Below are 16,108 nucleotides of genomic sequence, written 5' to 3' on the forward strand. Positions count from 1 at the left end.
TTTCATAAAGCGGTGCTTTTATGAACTCACAATATAGTATCAAGCGGATACAAAACATGATGCTCATGGATTAACTCCAAAAGGATAAAAACCGACATATCAGGGGCCGGATGAGGATCAATTAGTAAGAGAGATTATTTACGGAGAATCAATTAGAGGTAGAGAAGTGCCCAACCGCCAACCTGTCTCAACGGCATCTCCATGAGGCACGCGGGGCAGCTCTTGAGTGGTGGCCGGCAGCATGCTGAAGTGGCAGTTAGGCAGCGCCAGAACAAAGGCACAACAAAACACACAGACCAACACACATCTAAGCCCGTGCGCCGTCGCGCGGAAGGTACTGAACCTCCATCTTTTTGGCCGATCTCGCATTGCCTGGAGACTCCATGGCCCCCCGCTGGGCGTAGGCCATGGCACCTGTGCCGACGCGTCCACGGTGACACCCGGCGTGCACCTCAGATAGGGGCGTCCACGGCGTGGCACGGGCACGAGCGCTGGAGTTTGAGTGTGGCCGTTGCGCGTTCAAGCTTGAGCGGCACAAGAAAGTTAGGGCAACGATCCTCGGGAGAAGAAAGGTGCGGCCAGCAGAGAGGGGGAGGTGAGGCTAGGCGCGGGTAGGGATAGGCCCCGTTGCCGGTCGGAAGGGAATAAGGGCGGCCGGGGCGCCGCTGAGTGGAGGAGAGCTCGAGAATAGGAACCTTCTAGGGAGGTTGCTGGACGCGAAAAGATCGAGAGGTCTCACCGACAATGGCGGCCCACACGGCAACCAATTCGCCCAGCCCTCCATATAGTAGCAATCTCAGTCAAAATTGTTGACCAAAATCAAAATTGGACATCTCAATTGATTCTCAGCTCTTCAACCCCTAGGGAGTTTAGTGATATAGGATATTACTGCAGCGGACAACAAATGGGAGAGCGATTCATCCAGTTTTTCAAATACATAGGAATATGGTTAAGGAGAACATGCAGATCATTACAGGAAATAAATAGAAAGAAAAAATGAAAATCCAGAGTATCGCAAGCGTAGGTAACTTATTATAAAAATTCAAGGATTTGCCACTACAGGAGTGCCTCACAAGTGACCAAAGCAAATGAATTGAAGTGAAGTGACTACTGACTAAATAGCAACCCTTTTTAACTAACATTGAACAAAGCCACAATGTCATGGACCAGAACATCAAAATACAGAAGAAAACCAAGCTGCGTAGAAGATCTGACCCATATTTAACAGCTCACTTATATGAAGGTATTGGTGGCATGCAAACTCGGTAGGCAATCATGGTGCTGCTTTTAGCAAACCATCTGACAACCATTCCGTGTAACTGGGGATATAAGGTTCACATCGGAGATTGAAATCCCTCTCAAAACTGAAGATAACACGACATCTCTGGTTTTCCATATGGTATGACACAAGCTTTTCATTCCACCCATTGGTTTGGAAAAAGATCGATTTGCGTTCCATATTGACTGCGACAAATGTGCACACCTCATCGTGGCCTATCATTCCCGACATGTCAGCTGTATGCTTCAAAGTCCACTGCCCACTAGCATAATCTTCAAGAACCCAAACTGAGAGCTGGCACTTACCATTGCAGTAATCCATATGCATTGCATACATGCGTCCCTGAGACTGCACGATATAACCGTAATCCGAGGTGTCCTCTACGCTGAGCGGCATTCGGATTTTCCGTCAAGTATTCCCCTTCGTGTCCACCGTGATCACGGAAGAATCGTGGGTACTCAGATGCAGCGCCCCACCGAAGAAGACAGAGGCTGAACAATTGTGATCGTCCACGCTTGTGCCGTCGCCCCACTCGCTCTCCTTAGAAATCCACCTCCCGGTTTCCGATGAGAAGATCTCCACTCTGGTGACCCCGTGGCCACGCACGAGGACGAACACGGCGAAGCGGGAGGGGACGAGTGGGTCAAAACCCAAGCGGACAATGTTCTTCTTGTTCGGGTGCAGCTGCTTGGTAGCAGGCACGACGGTCCACTCCTTGGTGGCCGGATTGCACACGACGTACTCCATGCCGGCGGATCCGGCTCGAGAAGATCTCTTCCAGCATTGGCAAAGGAGGAGGCCGCCGCAGCAGTCCACGGTCTGGACGCCCCCGTCCCACGCGCCGCGCAGGAAGGGGAGGCCGGGGTCGACAAGGGGCTGGGCTCGCCCCGACAGGTTGTGGAACCGGAGCTCGTGCTTCCGGTCGTCACGGGCGTAGCAGAAGAAGCCCGATAGGGCCTGCGGCGACCTCTTCCAGAGGCCGGGGTCGGAGCAGAGGGCGAGCCATTGTTTGGACACGCACTTGAAGCGGCAGAGCGATCTGTAGGGCACCCGCGCAAGGACCTCCAGCAGGAGGTCGTCGGGAAGGCTCTCCGCCGGCTGCTCCTTCTTCTTCCTGGACCTCTTTGCCATCGTCTCGTAACGATGGAGATCCAGCCGGATGACGGCGGCGGCGAACGTATCTGAAAGGTTATGCGGAATTTGGGGGTTTATATATTGCGCTCCACCTCCTTGGGCCTGGCCTCCTTTTCTATATAAAAATACAAATGCCTTGGGCCTGGCCTAATAACTAGAGCGCATTTTGACCCCTCAAGAAAAAAAGAACTTGGTGGACCTGGCTGTTCATCTGCTAGGGTTTTCTCGTGCTGCGGTCATCATCGCCATCTAAGAAATTTAGGTCCCCTTGCCTCCGGCTGCCATCTTGCCGCTGAGGGGGGCGGGGAGGGGGGGCTCGGGTCTTGAAGATCTCTATGTTCTTTGTTAATGTCTAGTGGTTATCATAGTTTTGCTAGAGTAAATTTTCACTCGTCCTTTTGGCGGTGCCATGAAATTAGAGAGTTTTCTGTCCTCGAAGATCCGATTATTCGAATATGATAAGTTTATATTGCTGTGTTAATTTTTTTGTTGTTGGTCTGATTCTTTATGAAGATGAAATCTTGCATCGACACCATGGTGAAGATATAGTGATTCAACGGCCTGCACTTCTAGGGGATCATCCCGGGCCCAAGTACGTTCTTTCTGGATGGGAAAGAGTGATAACATCGTTGCTCCAGTCCAATTGCAGCTTCTTTACCGAAGTCTTTGGAGTATTTCTTCGAGTAAAGATTGATACCGCGAAGAAGATGTTTTTAAGAGATTTCATTGTAATTCTTAGTCATAGGAGTTACTTTGTATTTTCTTGGATCTTAGGTCCAAATCAGTCTACCTATAATTGTAGTTACATGTGTTTCTAAAAAAAAGAACTTGGCCGGAACCTGTGAATAAATTGTACTAAAAAACCCGTCACAAAACGGTGATCATTGATCATTCACTTCAAAAAAAAAATTACTTCTCATGATTAAGTTTGTATTTCGATGAACATTTTCTTTGATCAGGAAAGCTTAGGAAGTTCCTAAAAAAAGTTACAGTTTTGCAGGCTGAGAACAAATTCCATGTTTTTCTTCATTAGGGAACAATTTATAACAAAAAATATCTAACAAGAAAACCAAAATAAGGCGAGCGATTGCCTTGCTAGCTTCGCTACAGTAGAAGGTAGAACTATTACTTGGATTGCCTCGGGTCCCCCGAAAGTCCGGAAAAAATTGTTTTTTGATTTGATACATTGTGATCCTTAACGTTGATGAAGTAAGAAAAACGGAAAGAGAGGGATTCGAACCCTCGGTAAACAAAAGTCTACATAGCAGTTCCAATGCTACGCCTTGAACCGCTCGGCCATCTCTCCTACATAACTTATTATGGAAAATAAACTAAGTGAGTAGCGAGTTTTCTTATTCCTGCAGTACAGGTACAACCACAACCACTCGGGGGTTCCATAGTTCTATTGGAAAAATTCCTTTTGATCTAAGTGGAAGGATACAAGATTTTTTACTAGAAATTGCGCTCACTATAAAATAAAAGTTTTAATTTGGGTTTTCCCGCAACTAAAGAAAAAATGGAAGAATTCTTCTTATAAGTGGTGCTTGATGATTGTAAGAACTTTGTGATTGAGTAATACCAGCTTTAATCCCGCAATAAAAACAAGAAAATCAATCTACATCCCCCGCAAAAAAAGAAATCAATGTGCATCAGTCGACGGGTCAAAAAAATCGATAACAATTTACAATTTTCACCCTTCTCTTCTTAGCTGCGTGAAAAACACATCAAAAGATGGTGTGAATACATGTGTGATACAAGCTTCTAAAGCTAGGCCGATACTACTCATACATCGGCCAATATATTAGTTTAAGGGGTCTAGTGATATAGATATAACATATCATTTTGCAAATATAATTTTCACACATATCATTCGATAAAGAACGAAGTATTGACCAATGTGGTCAATATGTGACCCAATATGTCCATAGATGTAGACTGATACGTATATGGCAACATTTCTTTCTCATAAAAAATGGTGAAAATAATATTATGCATTTACAACTTCATCTTATTATCAAAGTCATGTATAATGTTTTTGTACAAACATATGATTATGATAATATTTGAAATCTTAGATTGAGGATTTTGTGAATCTTTCATAATAGTTTCTTAATTAACAAGTTTATAAAGAAGGAATCTAAATTTGTTATGCAGAAACATTAATGATATATTTTTAAACTGAAAGGTATCTTTTGAACAAGAATCATGAAACATAAATTAGATATGTTTTTCTCCTGTATAACTACATATCGGCTGATATATCACCCGATATGTGGCATTTGATATGCCGAAGCCAAACCAATATGGAGCTGATATCTGGTATTTCACCCTTGGTGATACATTAGTCAAAGGGCGTGTTTCCCTTTTTCGATAGAAAGAAATGTAATTCTACTCTCCGTAAAAACATGATATATGGCGTTAAAGGAGTGATGAGCCAGCTTCAATGAGCTCAACGGTTTAAACTTGGAAGATGGGGTGGGGGAGGAGGGGGGAGGGGAACAATTGCACCACTCGAGAGACAAACAAGTGTAGGCTATTAGGCTGCAATGTTGCTGAATGCAAGGGATTAATCAGGATTAAGTTGTTACTAGATAACCATGTGTTCTGACTTCTTAGAACCAAATTATATGCAGAACTGCTTACGGCAACTTACGAACATGGACATGTGTGCATAGATATGAATAAAGTTTGTGATAAAAGATCATACATGGCTGCAAATCACCATCAAGTCTGGGATCAAAGAACTTGACTTGTCAATGCCTTTACGCATGAAGGAAGTATAAATCTTCCCATGTGTCGTCTTATCTGATGAGACAACTGCAAGGTCAATCTAGTCACCCCATCTCTCTCGCTACGCTTTTCACCCCAAGTCATCACTTGGCCTCTTCAGAAGATTGACATGTTCACATTTGTGTCTTGTCCATGTTATAGAGGAAGGATTATTGATCTTGCTCTCAAATTCTTCTATCCTTGAGAAGTTGGACATCTCCTTTTGTAAGGGGTAACTTACTTGTGAATAGCTCCACATTGCAGCAACTCAAATACCTTAGATTGATAAGTTGCTTAGGGCTGCATTCAGTAGAGATCAATGGCTCAAATCTCTGCACCCTTTACTCTGATGACGGGATCCTAACGGAAACCTCCGTGAGAAATTCTTACCAACTTAATAATGTAGATATCTTAGGCATTATACTCTTTAATGGTCGCACGAGGCTTCCATCCATCATACGAAATGTTGAGAGCCTTACCTTGCACTCATGTTGTTTAGAGGTATATATATTGATTTTAACATCTTCAGAATGTCAATGTTCCAATTCTAATGTTGTCCTCCATGTCCCCTCACCTTAAGAACTTGGAGATCCTCCGCACCTTCACAGCCCAAAGGCCATCAGAGGCGAGGAGGACCGGTGGCGGGGTGGAGCAGCGACGGCTCCGGCAGGAGGAGGAAGAGGACATATATTGAGGAGGAAAGACCCTCTCGCTTCTTCTTTCTTCATCATTCAGAGAGATATAATGAGAGATGGAAGCAAGTCGCCCTCCCTTTTTCCGTATCAACGGTAGTGATGTGCACACGTCGTCCGCCACTTCCGTTCGGGAGCCATGACTGAGCCATCCCCTTAGTCCCAACCTCCTCTAGCCGCCTCTGCGTCCCGATCGGATCTCCTCCATCAGCCACACCTGGTCTAGTTGTGCCCCATCCTGTTATCCTCCAGCTCCTCCGATGTGGCGGGCTCCGCATCAGTACAGCCATTTCCTTCGTGTTTGATTTCGCAAATGGGTTTATTTCTTGGCTCATTGTGAAGATTTGTACGAATTAATTAAGTGTAAAGTTCATTTATGTACCATCTTAAAACAAGATTGTAGCACTAAGAGATAGAATAATGACCAGAAAATATGATGTTATTTATGATGTATAGTTGTTACATTTAAAATTGAAGAGGGCATGCATACCTTTGGATGTAATTGTAATCACTTTACGTATTGTAGATAGAGTGACTATTGATGTATAAATGTATTGTCTAGCTCTTCTATAAGATCGATCTTTTGGTTGCATTGGCTAGAGCATGCACTTCTAACATGGTATCAACCTAGCCGGTCAAAACAATTCCACAAATTCCCTCTCTATTCCCTTCTACATGGTATCAGAGCCAAGATGTCTTGAGTTCAAGACCCGACTGTCGTAATTAAATTGTAGCCCACTTTCGGTCCACGTTTAGGTCCGAGGGAGCCACACGTGAGGGGAGTGTTAACGTATAAATGTATTGCCTAGTCTCTTTCATAAGATCGGTATTTTGGTTACATTGGCTAGAGCATGCACTTCTAACATGGTCTCAGCCTAATTGATCAAAACAATTCCACGAATTCCCTGTCTATTCCCTTCTACAGTGACACCAAAATAATTTCATTACCTTTAGGTGCAACTTCTCATCACCCTGAAAACAATGAAAAGATGATAAGTGAGTTCGATTTTTTTAAGTGCCCTCAAATAAAGAAGCATGCAAAATCACTCACTTTCAGAGTGTTCTATTTTAATTTATCATCTTTTAAGGAATTGAAACACATCATACTTACTATTGGTAAGAAGTATATATTTCTCCACAAAGAAAATTAGTGAACCACTCATGAATTGATCGCCACTTTTATTACACGAAATTTATTCTTAACAACATTCTTAGCTGAAAAAAATCTCTCCAGATGAAAAACAACTCTCCATTAATGTTGTTGCAACCGTCCATAGTAGTTTTTGAAGTTAATAAACCAAAGGAAAGTAATATGGTTAATTGTCTGCACCATTAATTGAGCAGGATTAGCAATCCTATCCAAATTTGCACCTTTCATCTAGAGGCACATTATCAGTTTAAGATCATTCATTTTTTGTTTGAATCAAAATCGTCTAGATAAAACCTAGCTAGCTTCACTAAGTTCTCCAAGTTATAGCATCAAAGAAGTAATTTGGATTAAAAGAAGTCATGTGATAAGGCAATGCAAAATTTATCTCGTTTATGTCCACATGAATTGTATATATTTTTTGCCATGCCTTCTGCAACTATGTCCATAGATGAATGAATGTTTGTATTATTTTCCATCCCAACAATCCATTTTTGTTGATTGTTCTTCCCGGCTGTTGTTAAATTGCACTATCTGATTTTGTACATCGAACAATGAAACATAGATGATTATTGTACATCGAGGGCTTGAGTTCCATAATTTATTTTTTCATGCACAACATCAAAACTAGAGAAGTGATTACATTAAATTGTCGAGCAATCACCGAGCACTACAAATTGTTCCCTCGCTATAAGTTATATTGTACATAGTTTATGTTTACAATTTTCCTTTGAGTTGTCCAAGTAAATGTTATCTCACCATCATCCCTCACTTTATCAGGAGATCTTGCAGCTTATGCCCATAGTCAATCTTAATGGTGTGGTTATGAACCAAAATATTCAGAGTAAATTTGAAGAATCTATTCTCCAACTGTTTCCAGTTATTTTTCCTAAATTTAATTTAATTTCCATTTCAATTTCTATCAAGAATCAAGAATGGCAAGGACAACCCAACTTATATTTATTATTTTGATAGTAATGGAAAATATAGAGGCCTCTGAGTAGGAAATTCTCTAGACAAGGTACGCCATACAAGCCTTACAGAAATAGTTATCATGCCATGATAAATATTTGACCTCTTTTAGTTCTGTTTGTGTTCATTATATCTTCCTTACCAATGTTAAGAGCTATATGGATGTATGTTATTCATGATGCCTTTGGATGTTTGAACATATATCTCAGCTGGCTGCACATGGTCTCACTTGATGACACAACGCCTTTGGATGCTTTACCATCACGATCTTATGGTCATAGTTAATTCTTATGTCCATATTTTGTTTCCAGTGGTTAATACTTTCCACCAGAAATTTGAACATTCGTGTGCAGGTGAACATATGCCTCACTTGAAGTCACTATAGGCCAGCCAAAGTGAACTAGAATCAATTTAATATTGTTAGAGGCAAACCAAATTACCGAGGAGAGGAATCTGCACGTAGATATATATATATATATATATAATTTGTGCAGTTTCGACATTAATGTAAATATCAATATTCTATTGGTTCCCCAACATCAAATTTTGAATATGAATGTATTTGCTCAACATTTTAAGCCATATTTCCTGTTCATTCATCCGGCATATGCGTTTCATCCGATTTGCTCATGAAAGGCAGGAAATCCCACATCAATGCGCGGGGTATAATCTAGTTTTTAAAAAGTGTTAGTATATTTAAAAAGAATGCTCATGCATCTTGAACGTGTTTACCAATGTAATTTGAAAACGTGTTCACATGTTTTAGAAAACGTTCATATAAATTTTAAAGAAAGAAATATTTCAAGACAATGTTCTTGTGTTTTAAAAATTATGTAATTTAAAAAATCATACTTTTTAAAATGTTTCACACTTCTTAAAAAAATGTATTTTTCTGAAAAGTCTTCATGCCTTTGAGAAAAGGTTCACTCATTATTTTAAAATGTCCACACTTTTTGGAAAACACATCTAAAAAAGTGTTCATGTATTCAAAAAATGTTCACACGTTAGAATATTTTTATGGACTTTTAAAAATTGTTCGTTACTTTTATAAAATGTTCGTATTTTTAAATTATTTAATTTCTAACAAGGGAAAAGAAAGGGAAAATGAATAAGTAGATGAAAAATAAAGGACGCCGATATCCACCACACGTGTGGTATATTCGACATGCGCCCACACACGGTGTGTGGTGTGAGCAGGAGGCAGCCCACACGGGCTGTGTGTGGACGGATATTAGAATTGCCCACACGTGTAGGCGCGGCTACTTCGTGCTACACGCCCAACAAGTACTCATCTCCACCCCGCGCGTGTGGCACGAAGCAAAAATGCCCGCACGTCCTGGCGCAGCTACGTTAGGTACCCCGCGAGATGACGATTTAGTTGCCATCCTGGTTGGCAGATGTAGTTATCCGAGATGGCAAGTGTAGTTGTAAAAGCATGACAACTCTATCTGTTTTGGTTAATTATAGTTGTCATGTCTAATTTATGGTAGTTGCCGCGTGTAATCAAACTGTAGTTGCCGTGTGTGATTAACTACTTGCCACATATGGTCAAACAGTAGTTGCCATGTGTGTTTACCTAGTTGCCACGTGTGGTCCAACCATAGTTGCCATGTATTGTTAATCACAGTTGCCATGTGTGTTTATCTGGTTGCCACGTACGCGCAACTGCAGTTGCCGTCTAGCAAAGAATCACAGTTACCATGTGTGTGTGCCGAGTTGTCACGTTCGCGTAACTGCAGTTGCCATCCACAACGTAGGAGTGTCGTGTGGGGCGAAAAGCAGTTCGCCCACACGCGCATGATCTATGTGGTGGCTGTGTGGGCAGAAATTAGTTCGCCCACAGAGCGCAGCTGGCAAACAGCGTGGTGCGGGCGTGTGGGCAAACTCTCCAACACCCACACACCAAATCCACCTTTTCGTGTCAAGATTCGTGCAAAAGACAGTGAACGACGATCCAGGCGTGTGGGTGAGTTGGGGAACGCCCACATGTATGGGCGTTAGTGTTTCCGAAAATAAAAGGAGAACAAGAAAGAGTAAAAAAAGATAAACAGAAGGAAAAAACACAAGGAACACAAAAAATGTGCAACGACATACACATATTACCCCAAAGAAAACCAAACTATCCATGAAGAATCATGTAAAATCGTACGCATCATCAGTACTTAGGCCACGATGTATGCCTCGAACGACTTGGACGCTCTCGTGATATTTGCACTGTAAGCAACAAATAATATTTGCTCCCATACCACATCACCGCCACAAACCGATATGCATCTGAAAAAATGGAGCTCATGTTGACGGTCCCTCAAAAAAACAAAAGAAAAAAATAGGAGAGATAGATACACAAGCCTTAACCTACGTCGATCCGACCACCCCACAAAAAAACTACGTCTAACCAATCAACCTAAAATCACCTTACGGAGTAGGTAACAAATAGCCAGGCGTGGCGGAGCACGCCATCTCCTCTAGTCCCATTGAACGCTGGCCCAAGTCCTTATAACATCAATGCCATTGCTGCTTTTAGTTTTTATGCCATTGTCTAAATAACAGAGCCATGTTGGGGAAGCAACCCGTCATTGAGCTCAGGAAGAAACCAAGTTCTGAATAAGTTAGCATGCCTTTCTCCAATCTCTCGCCGTTTCACCATCACATAGAAAGAGCAACATGACAATTGTGACATCATTATAAGCACCTTCAAATGTAGTGCAAGAGTGAATCCATCAAAAAAGATGTACAGGTGTGAAGAGTATGTGACTGCAGATGTACGAGTGGGGACGAATGTGAGCCGTTGCATAAAGATCTGACGGTACTTAAAAAACTGACACCGAAGTGGAAAATAGTCAACCGATAATAAGTACACGCTCCCAAGGCCGAAGCAGCCACCGAACGGCCAAACCCCAGATCGCATCGCAGTCCAGCAATGGCAGCCGCCGACGCCGCCGCCGACGCCGCGAAGCTCTCCGTCTCCTTTCAGGCGTTCGCGGCGCTCCTCGACTGCTGTGCGGCCGCCGGCGGGGACTGCGACGGGATTCTCTTCGGCCGTGCCGCCCTCCCCCCTTCCTTCCCCGACGACGATCCCGCCCCAACCCTACCCATCTACGTCACCGGCCACTCCTCGCTCGCCCGACGCTCCGTCCTCTCCAACGCACTCGACTGCTTCAAGCCCTACTCCCCCGCCCGCCCGGGCACGGCCACCGTCGGCTTCTTCTCCTCCCGCCGCAGCGCGTGGGCGACGCGCCGCCCCTCCATGCGCGAGGCCGCCGTCGCCCGCTCCCTATCCAAATCCCTGGCCCTCACCCACCCCGTCGTGTTTCTCCTCTTAGCCCCCTCTGTCGCCTCCGACCTCTCCATCCACTCGTTCGACCACCGCGCCTTCCTCCTCGTTGATTCCCGCCTCGTCCCCACCTCCCTCACGATCGTCAACGTGGGTCCTCGTTACCGGGGTCAGTACCAGTGCCACACCTTCGCCCCGGAGTCACCAATGCCGTGGCTGCCGCCTCCGCCGGCAAACATCGGAGAGCAATCAACCGAGGAGGAGGAGATGTATTCCGGGATGCTAAGGAGGTTGGAGAGGCTTGCTCAGGAGGCGGAGGAGGGCAATAAGCGTCTGCTCCGTCAGGTCCTAGTTCACTCAATGCTTTGCTTGATGTGTTTCTGTAAAATTCATTTGTTTGGGTCCGTGGAAATATGCATCGCTTTGGTTGTGCATCGGTTATTAGACTCACATGAAACAACATTTTGCATGGCAAGCAATATTGTGCACATATTTGAGTCAGAATCCAAGGAATTTTCGCATTTTAGTTGGCAAACTGGATATAACTTAGGTTTGATTGTCAAGACTTGACTCCCCTTCAAATGCTAAGGTAGAGTTGTCATATGAAATAGTTATTACCAGATAAAAAGGTTAAACCGGTCTCTGTTGGACGTGCTGATTCGAACAGCAGGGCCAACTTCTAATACCAACTTCTTTTTGCGTGATCTGTTTTTGCCTGTTTAAATCAGATCTTGTGCATTAGAGAAACCCCTTGCTTTTCTTATTAAGCTAAGTGCTCATAAATTGTGTGAACAATGTAGCATATGTTTGTTCAAAAGAGATGGATATGTAATATATGCTTGCAGTGCATATCCATGGCCCGTGTGTGTAATTGTGCATGTACAGGACATATAGTGTGAGTTCATCTTATTGCAGCATTTATAGATTTTGCTACGTTTTCTTTAATCTGCACATGACATATCTCTTCAACAAAATTGGCATTCTTGGGCTGAGCTGCAAAATGTGAAAGTTAGATTGGGACCTCATAAGTGAGTTGGATAAGTAGCTAATATGTCATTCTACATACGTCCTTTTGGAAAGCTCATTTCAAGGTCATTTTGATGTCTTGTGTCAATTTGAGCTATCAAAAGTCAAAACAAAGTGGTAGTTTCCTTTTTTCCTGGATGATTAGATGGTAACACTTTGAGTTGTTACATGTACAAGCTATGCTATTTTGTGAGTTTAAGTGTTGACCTATAGCTATAGGAAGTATTGTGCAATGTACAGTTGCAACTAAATTACTGAAGTGTGCATTAATCTTGTATTTCCTCCATCCCGGTTTATTAGGCCTCCTCTTATTTTGGCTCAAAATTTGACCATAGATTTGACTAATAATATGTAAACTATATTTCATAAAAAAATATATACCGTGGAAAACCTCTTTCGAATACATATCCAAGAGTACACTTTTTGTAGGGTATACTTCATATTTGTTAGTCAGTTGACCCAAAATATGGGGGGGGGGGGGGGGGGGGGCAATAAAACCGGACGGAAGGAGTGCTTGAACTAATTGCCATTTTTTATTGCTTTATATTGCGTGCATAAGCTATATGAGGTTGGACCATTGATGCTGTTGATCTTTGCTAGTGTATAGATTAATTGGTTCACCTGTCTTGAACTTCAGTTTGTTTGAATGTCGTATCAAAAACCATTATCCATGTAGTTTTGCACGAAAGGGAGCAACATGAACTAGAATGAGACATTTATGCTGAATACTTCAATATTGTTTACAGATTCAGGTTTTAACAGGTCTTCAGATTTAACAGGATGCATTTTTTGTATGCTATTCTTATCATTTTGCTGTTGCTGAGATCAGCACCAACTTTTTTGTTTACCATGTCTGTGCTGATGTTGTTTTGTAGGAAAATAAGAACTTATTGGGAAGGAGAAAATTTGCTTGGTTGAAGTAAGGGCAGAGATCTTGTTCTCAGTAAGGTAAACCTGACTTACCTATTACTTTGTTTCATACGTGTAACTAAATTCTATCATGAATCGTTCTGGTATTTGGCTACTCATTTCTTTTGCACCCTCACTTGGCACCTCCCTTTTCCTTCACTATTGGTTGGTTGAACTTGAATGATTCTACAGCATCACCTGATCAATTCTTATCTTCTGTTTGTATCCTATTTGTTTGCTTGCATGTGTGTGTTGGGCTAACACACTGGAGTAATGATTTTTTTTTCATGTACTCTCAGTATTCTTGTTCTTAGGGAGTAGTATTCGATTATAAAAATGGTGTCTTGACTGTCCACTTATTTTTTGCTGTGTGGTGGTATAACCATATAATGCATATTATCTGTGATCCTCAATGAGACGGCCCTGAACCTGAATGTTAAGGTCTTTTTTTAACACAGTAGAGACTCAGACGCACATACATGCGCACATACACTCATCTCACGAATTTTTAAGAATATTAAGGTCTTCACATTCACTCCCCAACACATTGCAGATTGTAAGGCTTGATTTGAATATTAGTGGTGACCCGTGATTGGGACTAGCGGTCTGATGGTATGTTTCCATTTCTTAAAGCTGGTTATGACTTCCTTTTCATCTTGTTTTGCAGGGTGTAGAGGCTCTGTAAGAAGGTCACAAAATTTGAAGCCGGGACCCTTGAACTATATCTTGAGTTGAAGTGCCTGCCTATTTCTTCTTCTTTTTGGCTGGATGCTTTCTGGACTTTCAGTATCGCATGTCTGTTCTTTTGAACAGAAGATTCAGATTTCTTATATTTTGAGACGGAGTTAGTAGTAATTATGAAACCAGTTTTTTATTCCTTACATGCAAAATGTGAGACGTGGCATCATTTCGCCACTGCACCTTGGATAGCTGAATGCAGTAGTGTTCCATGTTATGCAGATTCAAGTCCAGTTTGGATTTACCATTCTAGTATGCTTTTTTTATATGCAGTGGAGCTGTGACTTTTTTTATAGCATGATGCTCCTCTTTAATATCACAAGATAAAATATTCTGCTTGAGTCGCCTGCGCTCCGCCTACTGGATTGCAATCCCGCATCCCCCTGCCACAGCCCCATGGCGCGGCGATCCGCCCCGCTCCTCTGCCGCCTCCCCTCCTGGGCCACGGCGGCGGCACGCGCCGCACGGTGACCTACATGCCCTGGCCGACGACACCCCGCGCCCCGTCACACTGGCGCCATGCAGCAGGTCATGGAGATGATGCACGCACCCGTCTACTTAGACCTAGAACGTCCACGACGACATGCCCGCCGTGCCGCCCACCGTCATCAACTCCATCTGCCGCAACAACGTCTACCTCAAGGGGGGCCTTGCCACCCCCGTCGGCAGGGGCGTCTCTGCCCTCAACATGCAGCTCCGCAAGGAGCTCGCCCTCTTCGCCTCCCTCGTACAGTGATAAAATCAGAATCTTATTCTCAGTAGGACAGATCAGTCCAAAATTTGACTTCATAGGTCTTCCTTTTTTCAGTTAATTCCAATTTGGACAACCACGAGTTGACAATTTACATAATTCCGATTTGCACCGTGCTTCATTTTTAGGATCTGCTCATGTGCACCTCCAGTCTGAATCAAAAGGTTGGAAAGAACTATAGTCGGTGTGTAAAACCCTGGTCCCGCTCTCTACCTATATAGAGCTATTGTAAGAGAGGGCATGCAAGCAACTGAACCAATGACCTCTAGGTCCAGCAGCCAACTCGGGCCGCCTGCCTGGCTGCTAACTTGCTCGGAAACTATGCAAGGAAACTGTGCCTAGTTGCCACACAATTGCACCACATCCGCGACCAAAAAAAAAAACAGAAAATAAAGGAAGTGGTGCAAACTAGAATTGTAGACCAGAAATGTAGTGTAAAGTGGTCCGTCTCTAAAATATGTGCAAGTGTGTCAATTTGTGATGAAAGGGTCTCCCACCGGCGCCGGCGCCGGTCCATCCCGTCTCCGATGGCCCTATGGCCATGGAGGCAGATTGGATCTCGGTCCTTGCCGGTAGGAGGGCTCCGTTTTTAGATCTTTTTTCGATCTTTGTTAGGGTTTGTATCCTGCTCAGGAAGGCGAGACGGTGGCGGCTCCCTGAAGATGGAATAAAGGTCTCCCCGCCTAGCCCCCGTTCCGGTGATGCGTCTTGTATCGTCGGTGGGCGTGTGGAGTTGTGTCTCCGGCGGATCTGTCTTTGGTGGATTTGCTCGGATCTGTTCGTCGTTCGTCTTCGTTCGTGTGTTTTCAGGTTGGATCCTTTTGATCTACACTCTTCATCCGCGGCGGTTGCTGTTCTGGTGCGTTGGTTCTACGGGGCCTTAGCACGACGACTTCCTGACTGTCTACTACAACAAGGTTTGCCCGGCTCCGGCGAGGGAGGGGCGATGACAGCGGCGCGCCTTCGGCTCGCTTCAGTGCTTGTAGTCGTCGCTAGGTGGTCTACGGATCTGGATGTAATTTTTATTATTTTTAGTGTTCGTTGTACTAGCATGATTGAAGATGAATAGATTGAAAAAATTTCCCGCAAAAAAACTGGAATTAACTCCTTTTTTTATTTACCTTTACAGGTTTCATGTCAAAAAATCGACTAGAAGTCCAGAACCATTGAATAGACATTACAATATATGAAAATAAAAGAACTAGAAGATTGATTACAAAATTTGAATGCTACATAGTGGACAAAAAAACCCTGCAAGTTGCAATTCTAGACAACAAATGAAGGAAGATTCTTCAGAACTGGATTTAGTTGGACAGGAACAACATAGATTAGTGGTTGGGATTTGGGAATCACATGAATAGGCTAATCAGGAACTTAAGATGGAAAAATATTTGTCATGGACTGGTTATTATTAACA

At 43.3% G+C, this 16,108-nt stretch overlaps 2 protein-coding genes and 1 non-coding gene across 3 annotated transcripts; 1 reads left to right on the plus strand and 2 right to left on the minus strand.

The window, feature by feature from the left end:
• Positions 1-1,114: 1,114 nt before the first annotated feature.
• On the minus strand, positions 1,115-2,410 carry LOC109752268 (F-box protein At5g07610-like). The gene is made up of 3 exons (XM_020311170.2): positions 1,721-2,410; positions 1,484-1,627; positions 1,115-1,135 (listed from the first exon to the last, which is right to left on the minus strand). Exons 1-3 carry the CDS (start codon positions 2,408-2,410, stop codon positions 1,115-1,117), a joined length of 855 nt encoding a protein of 284 aa, XP_020166759.2.
• A 1,222-nt stretch (positions 2,411-3,632) lies between these two features.
• TRNAS-GGA (transfer RNA serine (anticodon GGA)) lies at positions 3,633-3,719 on the minus strand. Its single transcript has one exon. It is a non-coding gene; the product is annotated as a tRNA-Ser (tRNA).
• Positions 3,720-10,898: 7,179 nt separating this feature from the next.
• On the plus strand, positions 10,899-14,206 carry LOC109752275 (uncharacterized). Its single transcript, XM_020311176.4, has 3 exons — positions 10,899-11,612; positions 13,169-13,241; positions 13,870-14,206. Exons 1-2 carry the CDS (start codon positions 10,914-10,916, stop codon positions 13,214-13,216), a joined length of 747 nt encoding a protein of 248 aa, XP_020166765.1. The 5' UTR covers positions 10,899-10,913; the 3' UTR covers positions 13,217-13,241; positions 13,870-14,206.
• The last annotated feature ends 1,902 nt before the right edge of the window (positions 14,207-16,108 follow it).

This window comes from Aegilops tauschii, chromosome 1 (assembly GCF_002575655.3).
Source record: "Aegilops tauschii subsp. strangulata cultivar AL8/78 chromosome 1, Aet v6.0, whole genome shotgun sequence".
In the NCBI taxonomy this organism is placed as follows: Eukaryota; Viridiplantae; Streptophyta; class Magnoliopsida; order Poales; family Poaceae; genus Aegilops; species Aegilops tauschii.

Coding starts and splice junctions, on each gene's coding strand:
- LOC109752275 (XM_020311176.4), top strand. CDS start 10,914: ATGGCAGCCGCCGACGCCGCCGCCGACGCCGCGAAGCTCTCCGTCTCC. Junction 11,613..13,168: donor ATAAGCGTCTGCTCCGTCAG/GTCCTAGTTCAC, acceptor GTTGTTTTGTAG/GAAAATAAGAACTTATTGGG.
- LOC109752268 (XM_020311170.2), bottom strand. CDS start 2,410: ATGGCAAAGAGGTCCAGGAAGAAGAAGGAGCAGCCGGCGGAGAGCCTT. Junction 1,628..1,720: donor TGAGTACCCACGATTCTTCC/GTGATCACGGTG, acceptor TATATCGTGCAG/TCTCAGGGACGCATGTATGC. Junction 1,136..1,483: donor GAATGATAGGCCACGATGAG/GTGTGCACATTT, acceptor GTTCAATGTTAG/TTAAAAAGGGTTGCTATTTA.